Source organism: Cyphomyrmex costatus, unplaced genomic scaffold (genome assembly GCF_001594065.2).
Source record: "Cyphomyrmex costatus isolate MS0001 unplaced genomic scaffold, Ccosl1.0 scaffold70, whole genome shotgun sequence".
Lineage (NCBI taxonomy): Eukaryota > Metazoa > Arthropoda > Insecta > Hymenoptera > Formicidae > Cyphomyrmex > Cyphomyrmex costatus.
The window spans coordinates 523,030-543,615 of record NW_017280267.1 but is presented as its reverse complement, the minus strand read 5'-3'; the positions used below and the strand labels follow the sequence as shown (position 1 = coordinate 543,615).

At 33.0% G+C, this 20,586-nt stretch overlaps 3 protein-coding genes across 8 annotated transcripts; 2 read left to right on the top strand and 1 right to left on the bottom strand.

The window, feature by feature from the left end:
• Positions 1-725: 725 nt before the first annotated feature.
• On the top strand, positions 726-3,082 carry Chchd3 (Coiled-coil-helix-coiled-coil-helix domain containing 3). Of its 3 annotated transcripts, none has more exons than XM_018548160.1 (3): positions 726-861; positions 950-1,412; positions 2,691-3,082. In XM_018548160.1, the coding sequence occupies exons 2-3, from the start codon at positions 1,004-1,006 to the stop codon at positions 2,864-2,866; spliced, it is 585 nt and encodes a 194-aa protein (XP_018403662.1). In that variant the 5' UTR covers positions 726-861; positions 950-1,003; the 3' UTR covers positions 2,867-3,082. The 3 variants fall into 3 exon arrangements, with proteins under 3 accessions (XP_018403662.1, XP_018403659.1, XP_018403661.1); XM_018548157.1 differs by having other exon boundaries at positions 726-871; XM_018548159.1 differs by having other exon boundaries at positions 726-1,412.
• Positions 3,083-4,070: 988 nt separating this feature from the next.
• On the bottom strand, positions 4,071-7,346 carry LOC108780435 (B-cell receptor-associated protein 31). Its single transcript, XM_018548140.1, has 4 exons — positions 7,155-7,346; positions 6,834-6,974; positions 5,344-5,648; positions 4,071-4,559 (listed from the first exon to the last, which is right to left on the bottom strand). The coding sequence occupies exons 3-4, from the start codon at positions 5,612-5,614 to the stop codon at positions 4,129-4,131; spliced, it is 702 nt and encodes a 233-aa protein (XP_018403642.1). The 5' UTR covers positions 5,615-5,648; positions 6,834-6,974; positions 7,155-7,346; the 3' UTR covers positions 4,071-4,128.
• A 953-nt stretch (positions 7,347-8,299) lies between these two features.
• LOC108780398 (coronin-2B) lies at positions 8,300-18,017 on the top strand. 4 transcript variants are annotated; one of them, XM_018548090.1, is made up of 10 exons: positions 10,171-10,320; positions 11,217-11,517; positions 14,407-14,604; positions 14,814-14,930; positions 15,367-15,681; positions 16,222-16,446; positions 16,517-16,726; positions 16,814-16,931; positions 17,114-17,340; positions 17,417-18,017. In XM_018548090.1, exons 2-10 carry the CDS (start codon positions 11,500-11,502, stop codon positions 17,609-17,611), a joined length of 1,623 nt encoding a protein of 540 aa, XP_018403592.1. In that variant the 5' UTR covers positions 10,171-10,320; positions 11,217-11,499; the 3' UTR covers positions 17,612-18,017. The 4 variants fall into 4 exon arrangements, with proteins under 4 accessions (XP_018403590.1, XP_018403589.1, XP_018403592.1 ...); XM_018548089.1 differs by having other exon boundaries at positions 10,171-10,358; XM_018548088.1 differs by lacking the exons at positions 10,171-10,320; positions 11,217-11,517 and adding an exon at positions 8,300-8,443 and having other exon boundaries at positions 17,420-18,017.
• The last annotated feature ends 2,569 nt before the right edge of the window (positions 18,018-20,586 follow it).

Below are 20,586 nucleotides of genomic sequence, written 5' to 3'. Positions count from 1 at the left end.
CAGTTCAGGCAGTGCAGAGAAAAAGAACAGGCCTAAATACTGCGATCGTGGTCGCCCATTCTACATTGGTCGTATCGTAGGCGTCGCAAGTCACAAATTTGTTGCAACAGCCAATCCAATGTGTCAATTTAAAGTCTCACGACATTTACGATGCTACGGTACGACCAATGTAAAATGAGTTTTAGATTTTAACCTGATCCGGGTTGAATCTTTGACGTCACATGCTCTATTTTGATTTCTGATTGGACGAGATCATGATATTTTTGGGTCAAACACGGGTTAACCTGGGTTAACCGACCCGGGTCGGATTCAAACCTATTCCATTCGATAACGCTAAGGCTGGAGTCACATTGAGCGGTAATTACAGCGGAACGGAATAGTGAAACCAATCAGAACTCTACAATCATTCCGCTGCTTTACTTTCTGCGATTGTGATTGGTCTCGCTGTTCCGTTCCGCTTTAATTACCGCTCAATGTGACTCTATCTGTAAAAATTGACCAATCACAGACGAATGAGGGGGAAATAATGAATTTTAATTGGTTAATTTTTACAGATTACGGCCAGTATAATCCAACCCTAATAGGGAGCGTTCAGCGTTGAGTTGAGTGTGCGCTCGCTGTCATTGGTGTATTCTTTTAGATCATCCAATCAAAATTTTAGATCTAGAAGAGTGCACCAATAATAGCGAGTATTCACTTAATTGTTGAGTCCGCTGAATGTGCCCTTATCGACGGGATCATAGATGTTGGCTGCCTAGTTCAATGTCCATATTTTTGATTTAAAATATTTATGTAACTTTACTTTGATGAGGCGAAAAACGGCTGGCCGCTGTCATCGGACCAGGACAACGGACGGACAAGGCTAGGCCACGTAAAAGACATTGGATAGCCGATGTTTACGTAGCGACATGAAAAGGAAAGACAAAATCGGCGCAATTGTTTGTTACAGACGAGCGAGATCACGAGGTTTTTCGCAGAAGGCTGCTGAATTAGAATCCCGAGGATGGGCTCCGGCCAGAGTGCCCGCAAGCTGACCATCTCGAACGAAGAGGAAGTCGGGGTGATCAAGGTGTCAAACGCGATCGTACAGCGTCTCGCTCAGGGAGAGAAATCAAGGGCGCATAAGCCTCCGTCGGATGCGATACCCTCACCGATGCAGCAATCGGCACCTTCCAGGGTGACAACATCCATGTCTCACACTAGCGAAGCCACGCCTGGACAGCCAGTGTATTATCCAGAGTTGACAGTGTCTGCTCTTCAAATGCAGCAGCAAATGGAAGAGGAACTAAGACGGCAGGATCAGTACTGGCAGAGGCGCCTAAGAAATCTCGAAGATGGTTACCAAAAGATCAATCGCGTTTTAGATGAAGAATATAAGAAGGCAGCTAATGAATCCTCTGCCGCTAAGTCTGGTGAGTTTATATTTTTTTTCTAGAACAGCTTTTGATTTATTCTCTAATTTGTTTTGCAATCGTATGTATACCAAGTTTCTCCTATAAAATGGTTTTAACAGAAAGAACAGTTCAATGATTTTTTTATATGATTTATACACTTAGATCCAAAGAAACTAAAGATGAGGACTAATCATATATGTATAAAAAATACTATCTGTAAATATATATTTTGTCACTCATACTACATTGCACTAATATACTTTTATACAGGCTGCTTTATATAAAGTATCTTAATGTAGAGTAACATATAATATAATCAACTTTGATAATGAGATAATATCTATGTATGTATTCTATTAAGTAATATGACAACATCATTATATTAAGTATTTAATAATTTAAAATATCCATATATGTTTTGCTATTTAATTTTTTACTAATTTCATGTATAACAACTTTTTAGTATATACTAATCTATTATAATGCAAGCAATCAAGCTCACTGTAAATGCTTACTAAGCAGCTCTTTTTATTTGTTAAACAGAGCTAGCAAACAATGAATCATTATTAAATAGTAATCATAATCTGTTCTTATTACAAGAACACTGTCTTAAATATTTTAATTAATCTTAAGACACTAATATAGCTTATAATTGGTTTATGACATTTTGAAACTAATTAAAATCAGCCTTAAATATAAGAAACTTTCTATGGCTGCTTTCCAATTGATGACACAAGTCGACACAAGTATCGTTCTATCTTTCTTGATATTTAGTGATTGACAAAAATAGAACGACACTTGTGTCGATTTGTGTCATCAATTGGAAAGCATCCTATAATAGGTTTTAAGTCATAAGAAATTGACCAATTACAGTCAAATGTGAGAAAAATCAACTGTAAACGGTCAGTTTCTATAGCTTGAGACTTAAAGCTTATATAATAATTTATTATGGCCTATATCACCTAACTATCAATGCCAGCCTTATAGCGTTTTCTCTTGGCTGCACCAGTGTAGGGTGATTGCACCAGTTCATCTTTTTTCCTTTTCCCTTCTCCTGGAGAAAAAAGGAAGAAAGATGAACTAGTGCAAAAGTTCAGCTGAGTATTGCACTGGTGCCAAGAGAAAACGCTATTAGATATTTACTAATACACAAATAAAATTAATTTCTGAATAACTTACTGCTCTTTGATAATTAAAAAAAGTTATACTAGTAGTATATTCAAGACAAAACGAAATTTTTACACAATGTAACAAATAATAAATTTTGCAATTTAACATAAATATATGTTATTACAGGACAAAAAATTACCAATATTCAAAATACAGTGCAACCCTGTTTAGAGAACAGTAATAAAGTCCTGAAGTGTTTCCAGGACCATCCCAAGGAGACTCTTAATTGTTCGAACTTGGTGGAACAATTTTCGAATTGTGTCTGGAACGTACATGCACGCATGATCGAAACACGTTCGTAATATATTCTATTTGCATGTCTCATGGATCATGACATTTTCAAAGGACATTTAGTCGACAGATAAATTGTATATCGAAGAGTAATGCCTAATACTTATCTCAGCAGAATTGTTATCGATAAAAAATAGTATGAAACAAAGAACACACGAGGAGAAATGTAAAAAATAAATGAATATATATTGTGATTTATAATAAAATTAGATGATTGTTACATTTGCCAGATGAATATTGTTAAGCATTAAACAAAAAGTAAATTTCTTTGATTAATAAAATTTATCCAGAATTATTAATCAACAATAGAATTTCATAATGTCTTGTGGCACAAAATTTGTTTACTAAAATAATGATTTTGTGTGTGTGTGTGTATAAATTTTGATCTATATATATATATATAGTTCTATTTATAGATCAAAATTTATACATTATAAGGTGCACAACCCAAATAAAGATCTATAGTAACACAGCATCTATATATTATCAAATGTATGTATATCTAGTATATATAATTTTATATAAATTAGTTAATGTGTAAAACGAAGAAACTTTGCAAATGCAGGCTATTGGAAATACATTTGTGATACATTATCTAAGATACATGTATGTAAAATATATATATTCTATTTATACATTATAAGATCTGCCAAATATATGTAGCATGCAGTGATGAATTATTTTCGTGTAGTATAAAATTATATCAGTTGATGATACCTGTTATCATGGAAATTAAAATTTAAGTCTGTTCTTTTTAGCTGAATCTTGCACGATTCATTTTTTCTTTTCACGTTTGAGAAGAAAAAAAAAATAAAATTCATAAGTTTAATTAAAAAGAACAGACTTAAATTTATATCACTCCTTCAAAAAGAAAGAAAAATACAAAACAACTATAACGAAAACTTTAATTTATGGAATTCTTAGAATTACAATGTTCATTATTTCTAAAAATTAAATGATATATCGTGAATTAAGATGGATTTCAAACCTTGTACACAAACAGTGCACAAGATTGGAGAGGATGTACAATGTATTCCGAGGCACATTACACCATCACACAATCACACAATAGTAATAATATTTACGTACAATATCGTAACGGAAGTATATGATTATATATATATATATATATATGTATGTTTTAATATCAAGAGATTGATTCTTGTTTAAATTTGCAATACAAATTATAATGTAACGAAACAAAATTTTAGGATTCATGAGCAAATGATGATTTAAAAAACGAAGAAAAAGAAAAACAAGTAACCTCAATTATTTAATCGGTTTTCTTATCACCACTCGATTGTGAAAGTTTCGCATATTCCTTAGTCAAACGATCGTATTCCTTGGTGAGTGACTCCGCCTGCGATTTTACTGCTTCTTTATCCTTTTTTTCTTTAGTCAAATTACTCTCAAGTTCCTGATTTTTCGCTTGTAACTCTTTAATTTGATTTTTTAATTCTGAGACAGCTTTGTCGTGTGCCTCATTGGAATCATTCTGCGCACTTTCCCCAATTGTTCTCTGAGACAATAAGCTCCTAGCTGTGGTTGTCGCGGACTGAGCCTGCCGCATTGCTGCTTCGTTTTGCGCGAGTAAAGAAGCTTGAGCAGATATCAAAATGACAAGACGGCGTATCACCAAGCTCAGAAATAGCGCAAAGCCAGATATGTAGAAATTTCTTTGTGCACGAAACAATCTCATGTTTTCTGGAAAAAGTATACAAGTGTCAACGTTAAAATAAACGTAAATGGAATCAGGAATCACAAGAATATAAAATTCAAATAATATACAAAAAGGAATATTGTGAGATACAAAAGAGTGATCTTTAAGTATTTTAAGAATTTAAGTAATTCATAAAATCAATTAAAGATAAAACTTTATGTATAAACAAATGGCTTAGTTTTAAATATACAAGGTGTTAAAGTTGAAAAAATATTGAAAGTTACTCAAATTATCTTTTTTTTTTACTTTAGACACTGTAGACAGTGTACTGAAATTTCATAAACAATTTTTTAATAACTGGATTTTTTAGGTATATTTGTTCAAAATTATAGGTAAAATTAAAAATGTTTTTCACGCATATTTTAAAATAAATTAGAGTGCAAACAACGCAAATAAATATTAAATTATTTGTACGACCGTGTAATTGACAAACAAACAAAGAAGAACAGCCTATAATGCAAATAAATTTGACAGGATATTAAGACCTACCGCACTACCTGATAATGATAGATTCCTGAATTTATTTTGAGATGAAAATTCTAATATCAAAATATCGAGGCTATAATTTTGTTTTCTAATTATAAGTATTTAAAGTTAGTGAATTATATTATCTAAAATTCACATATGTTTAGATGTGACACTTTGTTTCACAATACGATGCAAAATGCTAATTGATTGATTAATTAATAGTTATCATCTTCAATTAATGCAAGAAATCATCTCTCAAAATTTTACAGAATAAAAAATTTCAAAATCTCTACAACCTACCTTGCATTTCGATGTTCAGTTGATGATGCTCTGTATGATCTGAGCTTGTGGAGTACTTCCGCATCTCTCGTATGGCATCCAGCAGAAAGAGAACCAGAACGCCCAATAAAACCACAAAGTAAATAGAAGCCTGATTATTTATGCTTTGTAAAAACCTAGATCTGAAGAACTTTTGCCATCTAGTTGGTGAGGCTACTGGCAGCACTAGGAGAAGGACAATTGCAACCTCAATATAGAGGAAACCAGCTATGAGTGTCCACTGTAAACTCATGTTTGCCTCTTAGTCTACCTCTGTATTTCAATACCTAAAAAATGATGGAATATGAGTATCAATGTGATTTTAATATCTCGACATTTTGAAAATGTTTGGAAATCAAGTATTTATTCAAATTCCTTATTGACAGCTAAATCTTATCAGATCTTCTGACAAATAAAGCACTGTGCTCTCTAATATTCACAAAATGCATGCACAACAAGATACTTTATTCTCAATTTTGTTCATAAAAATAGGTATAAAATCTATCTTTAGCATAGATTTACTTTAACTTTGATTTAACTTATTATCTTTTAGGTTTCAAGAACTAGAAAAAGATCATGATAAATTAACCCAAAATTAAATTCAGTCTACATTGATATAAATGAACATAAGTCTGTTCCTCTTATCCCATTTTTAAAGTGTGCCTTCCAACAAAAGACACAATACAACAGTGATCATTTCCTTGTTTAACTATTGGCGAACAATAAAGATATACTGATACACTGTGTCAGACTTTGTCATCTGTGTTGATTGTTGGAAGGCATCCAAGAAGAAGCAAATATGACAGATTTTATGAATACAAGAAATTTTTCAACAAATTTTTGGAACTGTAAAAAAGGAATTTAGAAAATTCATGGAAAAATTAAAGTTTCTTTTTGGATATGTATAAAAAAAAGATAAAGGAAATTACAATTAATTCTCATTGATAGAAATGGTAATAACTCTCTATTTGTTCTATTTCTAAGAATTAGAAAAAGATAAAAAATAAAGAGAACTGAAATTAAATTTAATCCATATTAACAGAAACAGGTATTTGTTAAATCTTTTGCACTATTCTTTTTTTTCCTAACGCGAAAAGAAAAAAGATAAATTATGCGAGACATGCAATTGAAAAAAACATGTTGATTACTGTATTTTGTACTACGACGTAATTAATCCTTCTCAAGGAGTGCATGCAAAGAGAATTGACAGCAGGTGCAGTCAAGTTGCAGCTACAAATGCTTCGAAACATTTTATGATTGGTCAGTTAATAAAATTCTTTCTTCCAATTGGTCAATCAAATCCTTTGAAACATTCGTAGCGGCAACTCGACTGCATCTAGGATGACGTGTGATTTGGAATCGGATTATCATCAGTCATGACGCAACATCACTGCGATAAAAAGTATGAATAGAGAGAGGATTCGTGGAAATTTCGTCGATCAGCCTGCTGATCATTTTCGATGAAGCCGCACCTGTCACGTTCGGGCGCTCGATAGATGTAATCCACTCGCGAAAATAAACAGGAATACAGCACGTTGTCGACGTCGTCGCTATTCAGATAAAACAAAGCTCAACAATCAGGAGATTGGAATTGTCGGCTCTCTGGCACGCCTCTAAACACATACATATACACATGTATATATACACACATTTAATATATTTTTTAACAAATGTATCCTCGATGTATTTATAAACTGGCGTCTCGCATTCGTCCCGGGTGACCGGCGGCGAGTTTCACTCTTCAACCGTGGTCAACCACAGCAACGGATTCACTAGTATTTTTAATTTCTTACGTGTGAAGACGAGCAACGGCAGGAGGATTGGAATACGTCGTCGCGATCCCCGGTGACTTACGTGACGTGCAAGATGTACATAAAGAGTAGGTTTAAAGTACGATTGATAGGAGAATCCGAGCGGGGAACGTCTCGTTGAAAAGTTTTATAAATAAACCGTAATACCTCGTGACGTCACTCGCGCGAACTCCTTAATCCATTCTTTATTTTTGCACTACATGAACTGGTGCATTCAAGTGCAATAAGTTGAAGTAAAACAAATTGTAAAATATTAAAGTTAAATTCCCTATAAAGTTATTTCATGTCCCGATTGGAGCGCCAAGAAATGGACGAATAACAGTCAGGGTGCAAACCCATGCAGCGGAAAGAAACAATCAAGTCATTTACTTCACAAAAAAGAAATATTTTGATTCTCATATACGTTATGTGTTATGTAAGGGCTGCGCAGAATAAAAGGAACAGAGAACAGAGAATGGGTGCATCCTTCTGGAGCACAACTGCTCACTGGGCGCTCAGTGAGCTCTTGTATCTGTTTGGTTTATATTTTTAGATCTAATAGAATATGCCAATCAGATAAAAAAGCTCACTGAGCGCTCAGTGAGCGGTCGTGCTTCTGAATGCACCCAATAAGAATTTCAACCTATCGGAATCTTGTACTCAGGACAACGCGATACATGTGTGTTGAGTGGAAACGAGGTCTAATAACTTACGTTGGTAAGACTGACTTTGTTGCGTATAAGTTGGTTACCACTATAAACTTTGAAGAATGTTGCGAATGTTGCACCTGTCGTGCTCCAGTGTGTTTACATGAGGAACGAACATCAAACATCCGTCAGATCGATACCATTTACACACGCATGAATGCGTCTGACCGATGAACTCTTAACAATGCGTGAAGGTGCTCGTGCACGTGTCTGATTCGCCGTAATACGATTAATAAACGGCAAACGTGCCGAAGGAGAGAAAGAGAGTGCTGAGTGGGAAAGAAGCGACGCGACGCCGCGCCGGCACGATGATGTATGGATGAATGGATAGCACAGGATAGCACTCGTAGCAATTTGTAATTCTGTAAGTTTCGTTCCGACGACGCGCGAGTTTGGCGCGGAAACAGCCTCGAGGATACGTTTCTGCGCGAAGTTACGTCTATGGGACACAACGTCGCCAGTTGGGAGATGATACGCACGCGGGAGGAAAAGTCGAACTTCGACGGTACCGACGGCACCGAGGTTCAGCATACGATTATGAACAACATGGTAGACGCCAGAGCCTGTTACAAGCCAAGCGGCAAAGTGAGTTTAAACTTTAAACACGAATCGCATTTAAAGCTATTAAAGCAACTTTGATTAAATTCCGATTGATTCAACCAGTGGAATCGTTTTCCAGCAAATGTTTTGGCTATCCTCAACTCGTCGCTGATCTCATCTTATTCTCTGTGTTCGAACAACAAAGAATTTACAATTCTATCCTAATAATTAATAGTGAAATTATTTTAATAGAACTGTCAATTCTATTGTTGGCTGTAACTGTTTATAACTTTTAGCTTTATGACAATGGCTGGGTCATTCAAAATTGGATGGATATTTGTTAGTTTTCAAAGATATTATTTGTATGTATATTCCCTTTATATTATTAAGAGAATATCAAAAATCCAATTCGAAAAGAGCCATTTTTTCTTTTTATTTAGATTAAAGAATAAATTAAACCAAGATTACTTGTAAAGTTAATCTATACTGCTAGAAATGAATGTATTGCATATAATTATACTTAATAAGTTAATCAGGACTGGGTTGAAGTAGCCTGTTTATTCAGTCTTTATAGGAAGTTGTTCGTATGGAAGATTTTTTTGCATGCAGCTCTCTGTAATTTGCAGAAATTTTGTATGGCTTCGCGTTAATCGTACAATAAAATAAAGGAATGATTTTGAATAGAATCTGAAAAGCATCAACAAATTATTGTGTTTTTAATTAAGTATTAATCTGTTTCGTAGTCTTGTTATAATTTGTGTCGTGTGCGCATGTGATGTACAGCTGGTTTTTTATATTTATTGTTGATTAGAGACAACATAAAAATGTACCTATATGTTAGAATGATGGATGGAAAAAAATTCAGGTTTGTAATACTTATACACTATGATTTATTTAGCGAATTCTTTTTTTATTAAAATTATGCAATTTTTTTACCTAAACAAAGCTTATTTAAATAAATCCTGAATTATTCCAAGCTTCAGAGAATTGCTATACCCATGTTGTGTGTCCCATGCTAAAAATAATTAACTTTTATTCGTAACATACGTCGGGAAAAATTAATTTACGATTCATTTTTTATTTGAGTATATACTATTTTTGTATGTACCATATATAGAATAGAAAATTTTGACATAATTTTATTTGATTCTACAAAAAAAAAAAGCAAAAATCAGACATTTTAATTATATACATATTTCCATATTAAAAAAGAAATTTTCGATGAGATAAATCTTTTCTCGATTTACTGAAGAAGTAATCGTGAAATCATTCGTTTTTCAACGCTTCTGTTTTCAAATACTTTAGAAGATTATGGAATGAAAATGCAGTAGGTACAAAACTATACGGATAGTAGAACATGTACCTAAGTCATGCGTTTAGTTTCAGCAGTTTTCCATGGGGTAATCATTAAGATATACCAAATGTAACCAAATTCAATAAGTCCTCGTCATTCAAGAAATAATCGTATTTTTGTTTCTCTTCTATGCGTCTCTCGTGAATCATCGCGTTCATAGTGGCGCACAAATGAAATAGAAAGCAGAAGTGAAACACTTGGAGTCCACTTGTGATTTGTGTTGCTGAATGGTACTTGATGGTACTTGCAAAAGTATCAAACTCTCAAACGTATTTCGCAATATTATTGATACCGGTCTGAATAACGTTGCTATTGTCGTTAAAGGTGCGCGCGAGGCACTGCACGACACTACACAAACAACAACAGGCGTCAGGTTCTGTGAGCACTAAGCACTACCAGCGCTAAGTAGATAGTCACTCGCCTTTGTCAGTAGAAGCGGAACGGTCGGCGTGGCTCGATAGCGCTCGCCGCTCGGCTCTCGCATGGTAGCTCTTGACAGTTCTTCTTTTTTGTGCGACCAGCCCGTCAGTCGGTTGATCACGTAATCGCTCCGAGCATCACGAGGAAGGTGAAGAAATGCTAATTGCTCGCATGGCGCATCCGGGTGTACGTATCGCAATTTAAATATTAGCTCCGCAGACAGTTTTTTACATCTGGTCACAAACGAGCCAGAATTGCCGATTGCCAGACAGTATCACGTATCTGTACGTACTTCTGATTTTCCTTAACCGCTTTCGGGTTTCGTAATTCCTATTCTCGGTCGTGAAGATGTATCGAAACGACAAAAGAAAATTACTATCCGGCAGACGAGAAGGACTCGCTCGATGACATGCTAATAGCAAAAACTAGCGATTAGCAGGCCAGTTGGTTTCAAGTTGTATAGTCCATATCGTCTAGTCTAGAATGTAGATTATAGGTATAGCACCCGTGATGCAAGCCGTCAAAGAAACCTTCATCTCACAACTATATGTATGTGCCTGCACGACCAAAATAAGTTATCAAGTTTTGATCGCGTCGTTTGTACGAGCAAATAAGTGTCGTCAACTGGAAAATTTAACAACTCATGATTTTAAGCAGTTGATGTTTAGCGAACGGCCTTCAAGAATTTTTTCGCGTTGAACTGTTCTCTTCGGTAGAAAACCTTCAAAAGTTCAAAACTTCATTCGTAGTTTTTTAGAATTGTAGGGAAAGGAGTTACACTCAGAAAAGAGAAAAGATCTCGTTAACAGGATCGTCGCTGTCTGTCTCAGTAACGACACGATTGTTGCGACAACACGGCCAGAGTCTAATTACGCGAGTTAATTTAATCCCCATCACATTCCCTCCCTTAGCCCGAGTCTATTACTTTTAGTTACATGGAAATTACGGCCGCGCTTTGACGCGCCGCACCGCGCGAGGTTACTCTCATGATTTTATGAGTTGTTAATTAGACGCATGTGTCTCATTTTCCTTTGTTTCTTCTAGTAAGCGTGGCGTGAGAGAACGGCTCGTGTAGTTGGTTGCAATATTATCCACACCGGTGATTCTTTCTCCTTTTTTCTTGTTTTCTCCCTCACTTTCTCTTTCTCCCCTCCTTCTCTCTCTCTCTCTCTCTCTCTCTCTCTCTCTGTCTCTCCAATCACCTGCACATGCATGGGTCCCGGCTTGTCGATTACCGCATCCTCGTTGTGCACTGGCGACAATCGTCTCACCGCACACGTGTACTCATCGAGCACCGACCGTCCTGGACACCACATCCCAATCAGACATGACCAACGATAGACGGGTGAGTATTATATCTCTCTTGAGAATTAAAATCGGAAGAAAAACGCAAAATTTCTAAAATTATTAAATCTGCGATTTGTATGATAGAGTCGAGAGATTTGGATTGTCATACGTTTAAAATGGACCTATATATAGAGACTTTAAACAAAGGAAGTAATTTTTATTTTGGCCTGCATCCAAAAAACGATCCTTAAACTTTTACAAATTTATGCTTGTGCACGTTGAGCGAACTGTTTAGTTTTTAAAACGTTTTTTTTTTTTTTTTATAAAAGTCGACATATCGGAATCTCGTTAAAACCAATGCTTTTTTTTTTTAATTTATAAGCTTTTTTACTTCAAAAATAACGCAACTTACTCTCTATTTTCTTGGAAATGAGTAAAACTTCACTCCAAAAAAGAATGAAAATCCGCTACTTTTATTCAAGAATGCAAACGTATATTCGTATTGCCGATTTATTTATTTGGCAATAATTTTTATCAAACTAAAAAATAATTTTTCCCCTTTTCTGAGAAATTTGATTTTTAATTGTATCTACTTAAACGAGGGAATATATCAATATTTCACACGTATATTCTTCTCTCTTCGTATTAACTATGGATTTCATGTGTATAGAACAAATGAGGATATAAAATATCGCATCTTTATTGCATTATCTACGTAACAACGAGGAAACCGCAACGTGATTATATAATGTACCGGTTATTGATTTTGATTACGATAATTTGCACATTTAACAACACACGAGGTGTCCCGAGATCTATCGAACAATATTTTACTTACGTTTTTTTTTAAATCAATTTTGATCTAAAATCTTTTCTCTACAAAAATAATGATAGTTTTTAACTTATAAACAAATTTTTTGAAGCTGTAAATGCAGATCTTTCATTTAATTTTAAGTAGATTTTAATCCTTAATTCCATTTAATTTAAATTAACGTAAAAAAAGACTTGTATATATGAAAGAGGTTCGAATAGATTCTGCGCGCTTGATGTATTTCTGAGCGAAGAGGATTTCAGAATTGATCCTTTGCCGCAATTCTTACGCAGTTCACTTGATTATCTTCTTTCTTTCTGGAAAAGATCGCATAATTCTGATCTATCTCACCGCGCTACACTGCACACCGCGGTAAAAATACGTCGATTCACTTGAATTCAAGAGATTTCTCATTCGCGCCGTCAATTAGTTACAACCGCGTGTGATTCATTATTATTGTTTCTTCAGGCGCAATTTCAAGAAAAAAAAAAACGATCAAAAAGAATCTTTATTGACGTTAATTGTTTATAATTAAAGAAAAATGCATCATTTCTCCATGTAAAAAATGTAGCAAAAAATAATATATTTCTTTATTAAAATATATTTATTAATATATTAATATTCTTTATTAATATATTTCTAACATTTTATATAAACTTATTTTACAAACAGATGTTCAATTTATTCAATTTATATTGTTTTTATTATTTTATTTAGAGTAATTTATTTGATTTGTAGAAAGTATAACGTTTTAATTTAATATAAATAACGCTTCTTAAAATTAACTTTTAATTTAATTTTAATCAATTTAATCTGAACTCAACTTTTACCTAAGTTAATTTGCGCAACTTTTAACATAACTAAGTTAATAGACCACCATGTAACTTCAACTTAATTTAAACTTAACTTTAACTTAAAAATTAAATTAACTTACTCGATTTTTTAAAAGGATGTATATAGAGAATATTATAAATTTTTTTTTTTTATTATAAATCAGAAGAGAACAGTAAAAATTGAGATATAATGTTTAGATAGATAAAAAAATATCTCACGTAAGTAATTACGTTTGAAAGAAAAACTACGCGAATAATGTAGGGTTCAAAAGAAACATAAACATGATATCTGCTTTTTAAGTTTCGTAGGCCTTTCGAATACGAAGTAACGGAATGGAGAGGATATCGCAGTTAGTGTAACGTTTTGCTCGCCGGCACGATTTAATTATCGCGCATGATTCCGCGTAGAGAATACAAAATCGCACGGGGAAACGTTGTAAATATAACGTCAACTCGTTTTGCATAGACTCTCTCAATCGTTATTTTTATACTTCATCGCGCATCATCCGTTCTGCGTCGATTCCTTGGACTTTGTTCTCGCAGGCACTCGCTAAAAAATATGCAATCAGCCGATAACGAAATGTCTGTATTTTCATTCGTGATGCCGGCAACTTTCTTTTTTACGGTTTCTGAGTAAGAGAGAGCCCTCTTGAAGATCGTTCACATGAATGGTATTATATCTCTATTATTACATCATATTGACATGACGCGCTTTGTTTCTTTCTTTTTTTCTTATTGATATTATTTTATCACTTCGTAAGGTTGCAGTAGATATTCACAACGTTGTTCCGACGGGCCCTGCGATCGGGATACATAAAAAGAAATTTAAAAGAGAAATAGAGATGAATTATGAAGTGGATAAACAGCCGAGAAAACTTTTACGTAAATCTACATAGATTGAGACGAGATCTTAGAAATATTTAATTTTTCAACAAAAATTTTGTAGTTTAATTAGTAATATATACAAACGGCTTTAATAGGATCCTCTTAAGGTTCTTGAGTAGTCACCACAACTATACTGAATCATAAACGAAAAATGACACGTCAATTTTTATTACATACCATTTACATACCATTTCAATAGTTATTATTGATTAATAATACCATTGACTGCCAATCATATTTTTTCGTAAGGATGGCAAAAATTAACGTGTCATTTCTCGTTTTTAACGTCACGATTCAATATGTGACTACTCACTTAGAGAGAACCTTAAATATAGGTATATATTTTAATATGGTTGTTCGTTTTATTATCTTTTATCCTTTTTTATTTGATAAAATGGATGTTGAATGTTATTTATAGTCGTGGTTCCGCGGCGTTCGAAGCAGTAAGTTTCGACACGTTTACGGCGTGCCAGCCAAGAGGGAGAAATGCTACGACAACATCAAGATCACCAAAAACGCCCATGACTCGCAATTCTGCGCCGTAAATCCCAAGTTCCTGGCCGTTGTGACGGAGGTTGCGGGTGGCGGAGCGTTCCTTGTATTATCATTGGATCGTGTGAGTTATCTGTGCCTTATCGATTTATCGATTCTAGTCCTATGCAAGAACAAAAGTGTTAGCTAACATCGCACTGTCCGAGAAAGTAAATTCAAATTTTTTATTTTTCCCGGATATTTTTCACAATATTCTAAATATCTTACATTACAGATTTTTATATAACATTAATATCACGTTATGTCAATGCATATATTAATCATTTGTTGCAGACCGGACGACTTGACTTCAACGCCAGCCGAGTAACTGGACATACCGGTCCCGTTTTGGACATCAAATGGAATCCATTCAACGATAATATTATCGCGTCCTGTTCCGATGATTGCACTGTAAGAAAAGTTTTACATACATTTCCACTTATATCTCCAATAAACCTCACGGGAGATTTCTGTAGGAATGTAAACTGTACGGAATATAAAGAGAGATTAGAAGATTTAAAATCTATTCCAACTATTACTATACGTTTAACTCTCCGATGTTGATATCAAAGTCTGCAATACAATTACTGCTTTGATGGGTCTGTGACCCATTTATTATAATTTATATTGACTAAAAGACACTTCACACACGCACACATTTCAAAGAACCAATATGCTACAACTCATATAAAAAATGAATTGAGAACAAAGTTTATTTTAATAACGATAATTCAAATTTGCAGATGTAATATAAAGAATATAATTGAGGGGGTCTGATAGATCCATCATCAGCTCCAGAGGATTAGACTAGAAGTGAACGCGAAGACTTTTTTTTCTTTATATCTAGATAAAGTTGTGGCATATACCTGATGGCGGATTGTCAAGGAATTTGACCGAATGGCTGGTGGAGTTGCAAGGGCACAAACGACGTGTCGCTTATATCGAATGGCATCCAGTAGCTGAGAATGTGCTTTTTAGCGCAGGCTTTGATCATCTTGTTATCGTGTGGGACGTGAATAGATGCGAGGCAGTGAGCGTTATCGATAGACATCCTGATGTGATTTATAGCATGTCCCTAAATCGTGACGGCAGCTTATTGGCGACCACTTGCAAGGATAAGAAATTGCGTGTTTTTGAACCAAGGTCCGGTATCGTAGTTTCGGTAAGAAGAGATGAAATTTACGATCGTAAACATATTTATATTTAAGTTGTATAAGCTCTTTAACACCTTGGCTAATACATATAAAATATAAAAAATTATACAATATTTATCTCCTGGTCTGTATACACACTTGTATAAAGGTGTATACGCATTTAACATATAGTTACGTCACACATTCTATAGATAATAGGACTCTAAATTTTTGAGAACAGTAATAAAAATTAAAAATACTAAAGACAAATAAGAGTCAACGTATTAAAGTTGCATCTCGAGAAGCGTCATCAAATGTATTTGAATTAATTATGTAATTTATAATTTTCTATCTTTTACATATAAATTTTCACAATATATAATTTTATTTAATTGCGCACCAACTTCAGTGCATTGACCCTTATCTGCCCTTTAATATCTTTTATTATTCTAAATAAATTCTATGTTTATTGTTAAAAAGAGGAATAAAATATTACATCCTAGATTTTTCTTAAAAAAAAAAAAAAATAATAACATCTATTTAATAAATCTCATTTTTAATTTTAACAGGAAGGGGTATGTCACGCTGGCACGAAAGCTAGCAAGGTAGTATTTCTTGGCAGTTCTGGACGTCTTTTGACTACTGGATTTAGCAGACATTCGGATCGACAATACGCGATATGGAGTCAACATGACCTAACTGTTCCATTAACGTGTGAAACAATAGATTCATCCAGCGGAGTGGTTTTTCCATTTTACGATAATGATACCAACATGGTGTTTTTAGCTGGAAAGGTAAAAATATACTTATATGACATATGTATAATTCGTTGCAAAACTCACTGCATTGTATTATTTTCTGCAGGGTGATGGTAACATTCGATATTATGAAGTGGTTAACGAAGCGCCCTGGGTGCATTTTCTCAGTCAATTTATATCGGGAAATCCTCAGAGAGGATTGGGGATAATGCCGAAAAGAGGCATTAATACCTCTTTATGCGAGGTATTCAGATTTTACAAGTTACACGCGACTCGTGGAATGTGTGAGCCGATCTCGATGATAGTACCACGAAAGGCAAGTTTACATGGTTAATTTTTTATATTCTGTTATATTCATATTTTTAAAGATGTATTTCAAAGAAAACTGTGTTATATGTTGTAGAGTGATCAATTTCAAGAAGATCTATATCCTGATACAATTGGAACGTGTCCCGCATTATCGGCCAGAGATTGGATCAGTGGCATGAATAGCCCGCCAATCTTAATCTCTCTTAAAACAGGTCCTACATTTTTATACTCTATACATTGCGAATATCACGCGATCTGTCTCAAATATTGTTTAGATTTCTTCTAAGCTAGAGCTGTTTAGTTTACTCATATATATTTTTCCTTAATACGGTATATAGCATTATAGTAAAATTCTATCGAGCAGTCACGTTAATGGATATTATACTATTATTAGGTGGGAGTATCTCTACGCATAAGCCACGAGTGTACAAACCGCCGCAATTGCCTGCGACTACTGATCTAAATAACAAAAAGAAATTTGCGTTCCTGTCTACGGAAACGATACCAGATTACAGACCGGTGGAATTACACGATATGTCGGAAAAAAGCCAAAAAACATCCAGCAATCAAAGCACAAAGTTTCAACAACTTCAGCAGAAGTTTGGAAATGTTACTGTACAGGTACGAACATAATATATACATTACACATCGTTAATTTTTTATATATATTTTATATTTGAAATATTTTTTCTATCAGAAGAATATTATATCGTCTTCGCTTAATGACAATAAAGTTATGGAGACTGTGGACGTTCCAAATAATGAAGCAGAACTTCGTTTGGCATTGGCTCGTCAAACTGACGAATTGAGACTGGTACGACGGCAGCTCGCTAATAGCCAACTGCGTGTTAAGGAATTAGAGGACCAAATACGAAAATTTCAGCGTCAATAAAATTTATAAATTTGCTTCGACATCTGCTTTGAACAAGACAACTTATAGCTTTACTACTACACGTGACTATCAAACAATACTTAAAGTTTCTAGAGTATTTACGCACCGCTAATAATGATAAAGAGCCTAAGTTTATGAGAACTTTTAACATGCTTAGGGGATTTTAGCTTTGTCGTATTTATACACAAAGAAATATTTGCACACAATAATTTTTACTAACTTTTCTTAGAATATCTACAATTTTTATGTAGAATAAAATTGTCGCGTTAATCACAAGGGAACAGAAACAGTAAGCTGCATTTGTTACATAAAAATTGTACCTGTTTACGCACATACTTAGATGCGTAAGTCGGATATTAAGAAGTTAAGAGAAACACAATACCTTTAAACAAATGACGGCGTAATAATGGGGAGTTTTTGCAATATCGTTTATCCCAGATACGGTGAACGCTAAAGTCACATTATCTTTTTCTTCACACCTAATTAAGAAAAAGATAACGTGACTTAGCGTTCACCGTATCTGGGATAAACGGTATTGCAAAAACTCCCTAATAATAAATAATATACTTTACTTTCTTTTTTTTCTTTGAAAACGATATATTATATTACTAGTCTGTTAATCAATTGTTTATTTTTTCTATTACTGTTTTTGTACGTTAATTAGTTACTTAACTGACATATTATTTAATATATTACTTTATCATTAGATATATTTCGAAAGACAGTATTTCTTTGCGTATCATCACGAGTATTATTGCTTCTATTTGTAAATTTATGCTTGCAACGTTTAAAATGAATTTTGTTGCCGATCTATTATATACTCTACAAAGTTGCTATATATTATATATGTATGAATAGTCTAGATTAGCGTGTGTTAATGTAATAAGCATTTTGCTATCGCATATATTTTTCACTGCCATCCACTGCCGTGATGTCGATGGCAATAAGATATCTAAATCTATAAATGCAGTGATAATATCTAATAAATGTTATGATTAATTAAAAAAAAGTTAACTTAAAATTCCCTTTTATACAATAAATGCACAATATAACGTTCGTGCAATTAGCAAAATCATTCAACGATATACCAACAATCGATGATATGATGAAAACGATATACACACATTTTCGTATATTACGTATATTTTTAAATAAACGCAATGTTTAACGCGATTGATTGTTGAGCTAACTTGAGGATGTATTACACGCATTTTAAAATAACGAAAATATGAAGAAATTACAGATTATTTTAAATCGCAATTAAAAATAAAAATTTGGTGTCAGTTTAGGATCTGCATAAAAAATTACTTCAATAAGTAGTAATTTTTATCTTTGATCTATAATAGAGAAACGTATGGAAATACATTATAAAATAAAAATTTCAATTTTTTAAATATAATTTTATATGTTCTGTAAATAAACAATTTGTTTATTTGCAAAACAAATAAATCTCTGCATCATAATGAAACTGCATAAATAATTTTGCTTAAAGATTTGTGCCAAAAATTAAAATTTTGGTTATTTTTTTAACTTTAGTATTACAATAAAAAATTAAACTGAAAAAAATAAGTTATTCTATATAAATAGAGTATTACAAACACAACTTTCATATGTAAATTTATTTAAAATATCGGGTAACATATTTATAAAAATGAGTAATGCATCCTTAAAAGGGATACGATAGCAAATGTATTAGAACATTTACTTGTAGTGTTATTAGTCTTGTAGTTTTGAGAATCATACAGAATTATATTTCCATTTAATAGTAATCAAATCGTGTAATCATTTATACATATACGTTTATATACGTATTTTTCATACAATTGTGCAATTATACCGTAGATAAATATAGTACCTGGATGCTATATTTCATATATCGCTTGCGAGCATAAAATATTATCCGTAAAACACAATAAGGATAAAACTGAAACACTGATACACCAATATGTGATGTAGCATTCCCTAGTCTTTCTTTACTAGTTTATTTTTTCATCGTTATTAGCTGTAATTACCTATAAATATTTTATTAAAACCTTTTAGATATACAACTTCTTTAAGAGCATGAAGTGTGTGTTGCATTAAAGAGTGCATTTTATAGGCAGCAAAGTATATATTGCGAGGTAGTTTGTAGCTATATTTTCGATATTTATATTGCAAGCAATTTCTATGATATTTGTAAGATCATTCATTTTCGACAGACGTATTGTAACAAATTTATAAATTTCATTAGAAATTATAAATTTACTTCTGATACAGTATTATGACACAATATGTCTGTATCGTGATTTATATATATAATATTTATACATGTCAATTAAATATATTACATCGAGATCTCCAATCACATAATACCGTACGTTAAACAGAAAAGTACCAAAGAGCGTCATTATCTCGTAGATTACAGTTCAATTTATTATCAGCGTGTCTCTTTAAAAGATTTATTTACCAGGAAGATTGTATGACATATGGCAGGGATCTCATAATAAAAATAAAAGAAAAAACTTAGAAACTTGTGTATATAAAACGTTATTATTACATAAAATGTTTTATTCGTTTTAAAATTTACGAACAGTAATTTAATTCTATATTATGTCAGTACACAGCAAAGTAAAAAGTTCAATATATATATATATATATATATATATATAGGGAATATAAAAAAATTTTATATATATATCTTAATTATACAATACTCTTTTAAAATTGTTATCAAATAATCGAATGGACGGACATATTTCATTTCAGTTTTCTTATTTTGTTAAAAATAACCTATTATACATATATATAATTAAATATATAAAATATACCAAAATATTAAATATATAATAAAATTCACACTTATATGCTATTGCTTTTAAAATAATTAAACATTGACCTCTAATTACGTAAAATCGATTATTATGTGTGTGTTTTCTGATATTGAAATTCTCATAAGATAAGAAATATTTCAAATTTTTATAAATACCACATCCTGT

What these genes read in the sequence shown, in the direction of transcription:
- Chchd3 (XM_018548160.1), top strand. Translation starts at nt 1,004, where the DNA reads ATGGGCTCCGGCCAGAGTGCCCGCAAGCTGACCATCTCGAACGAAGAG. An exon ending in ATCCTCTGCCGCTAAGTCTG is followed by an intron (nt 1,413 to 2,690) that starts GTGAGTTTATAT and finishes ATGTTATTACAG; the next exon opens with GACAAAAAATTACCAATATT.
- LOC108780435 (XM_018548140.1), bottom strand. Translation starts at nt 5,614, where the DNA reads ATGAGTTTACAGTGGACACTCATAGCTGGTTTCCTCTATATTGAGGTT. An exon ending in ACTGAACATCGAAATGCAAG is followed by an intron (nt 4,560 to 5,343) that starts GTAGGTTGTAGA and finishes TACTTTTTCCAG; the next exon opens with AAAACATGAGATTGTTTCGT.
- LOC108780398 (XM_018548087.1), top strand. Translation starts at nt 8,300, where the DNA reads ATGGGACACAACGTCGCCAGTTGGGAGATGATACGCACGCGGGAGGAA. An exon ending in GGTCCGGTATCGTAGTTTCG is followed by an intron (nt 15,682 to 16,221) that starts GTAAGAAGAGAT and finishes TAATTTTAACAG; the next exon opens with GAAGGGGTATGTCACGCTGG. An exon ending in TGGTGTTTTTAGCTGGAAAG is followed by an intron (nt 16,447 to 16,516) that starts GTAAAAATATAC and finishes TATTTTCTGCAG; the next exon opens with GGTGATGGTAACATTCGATA.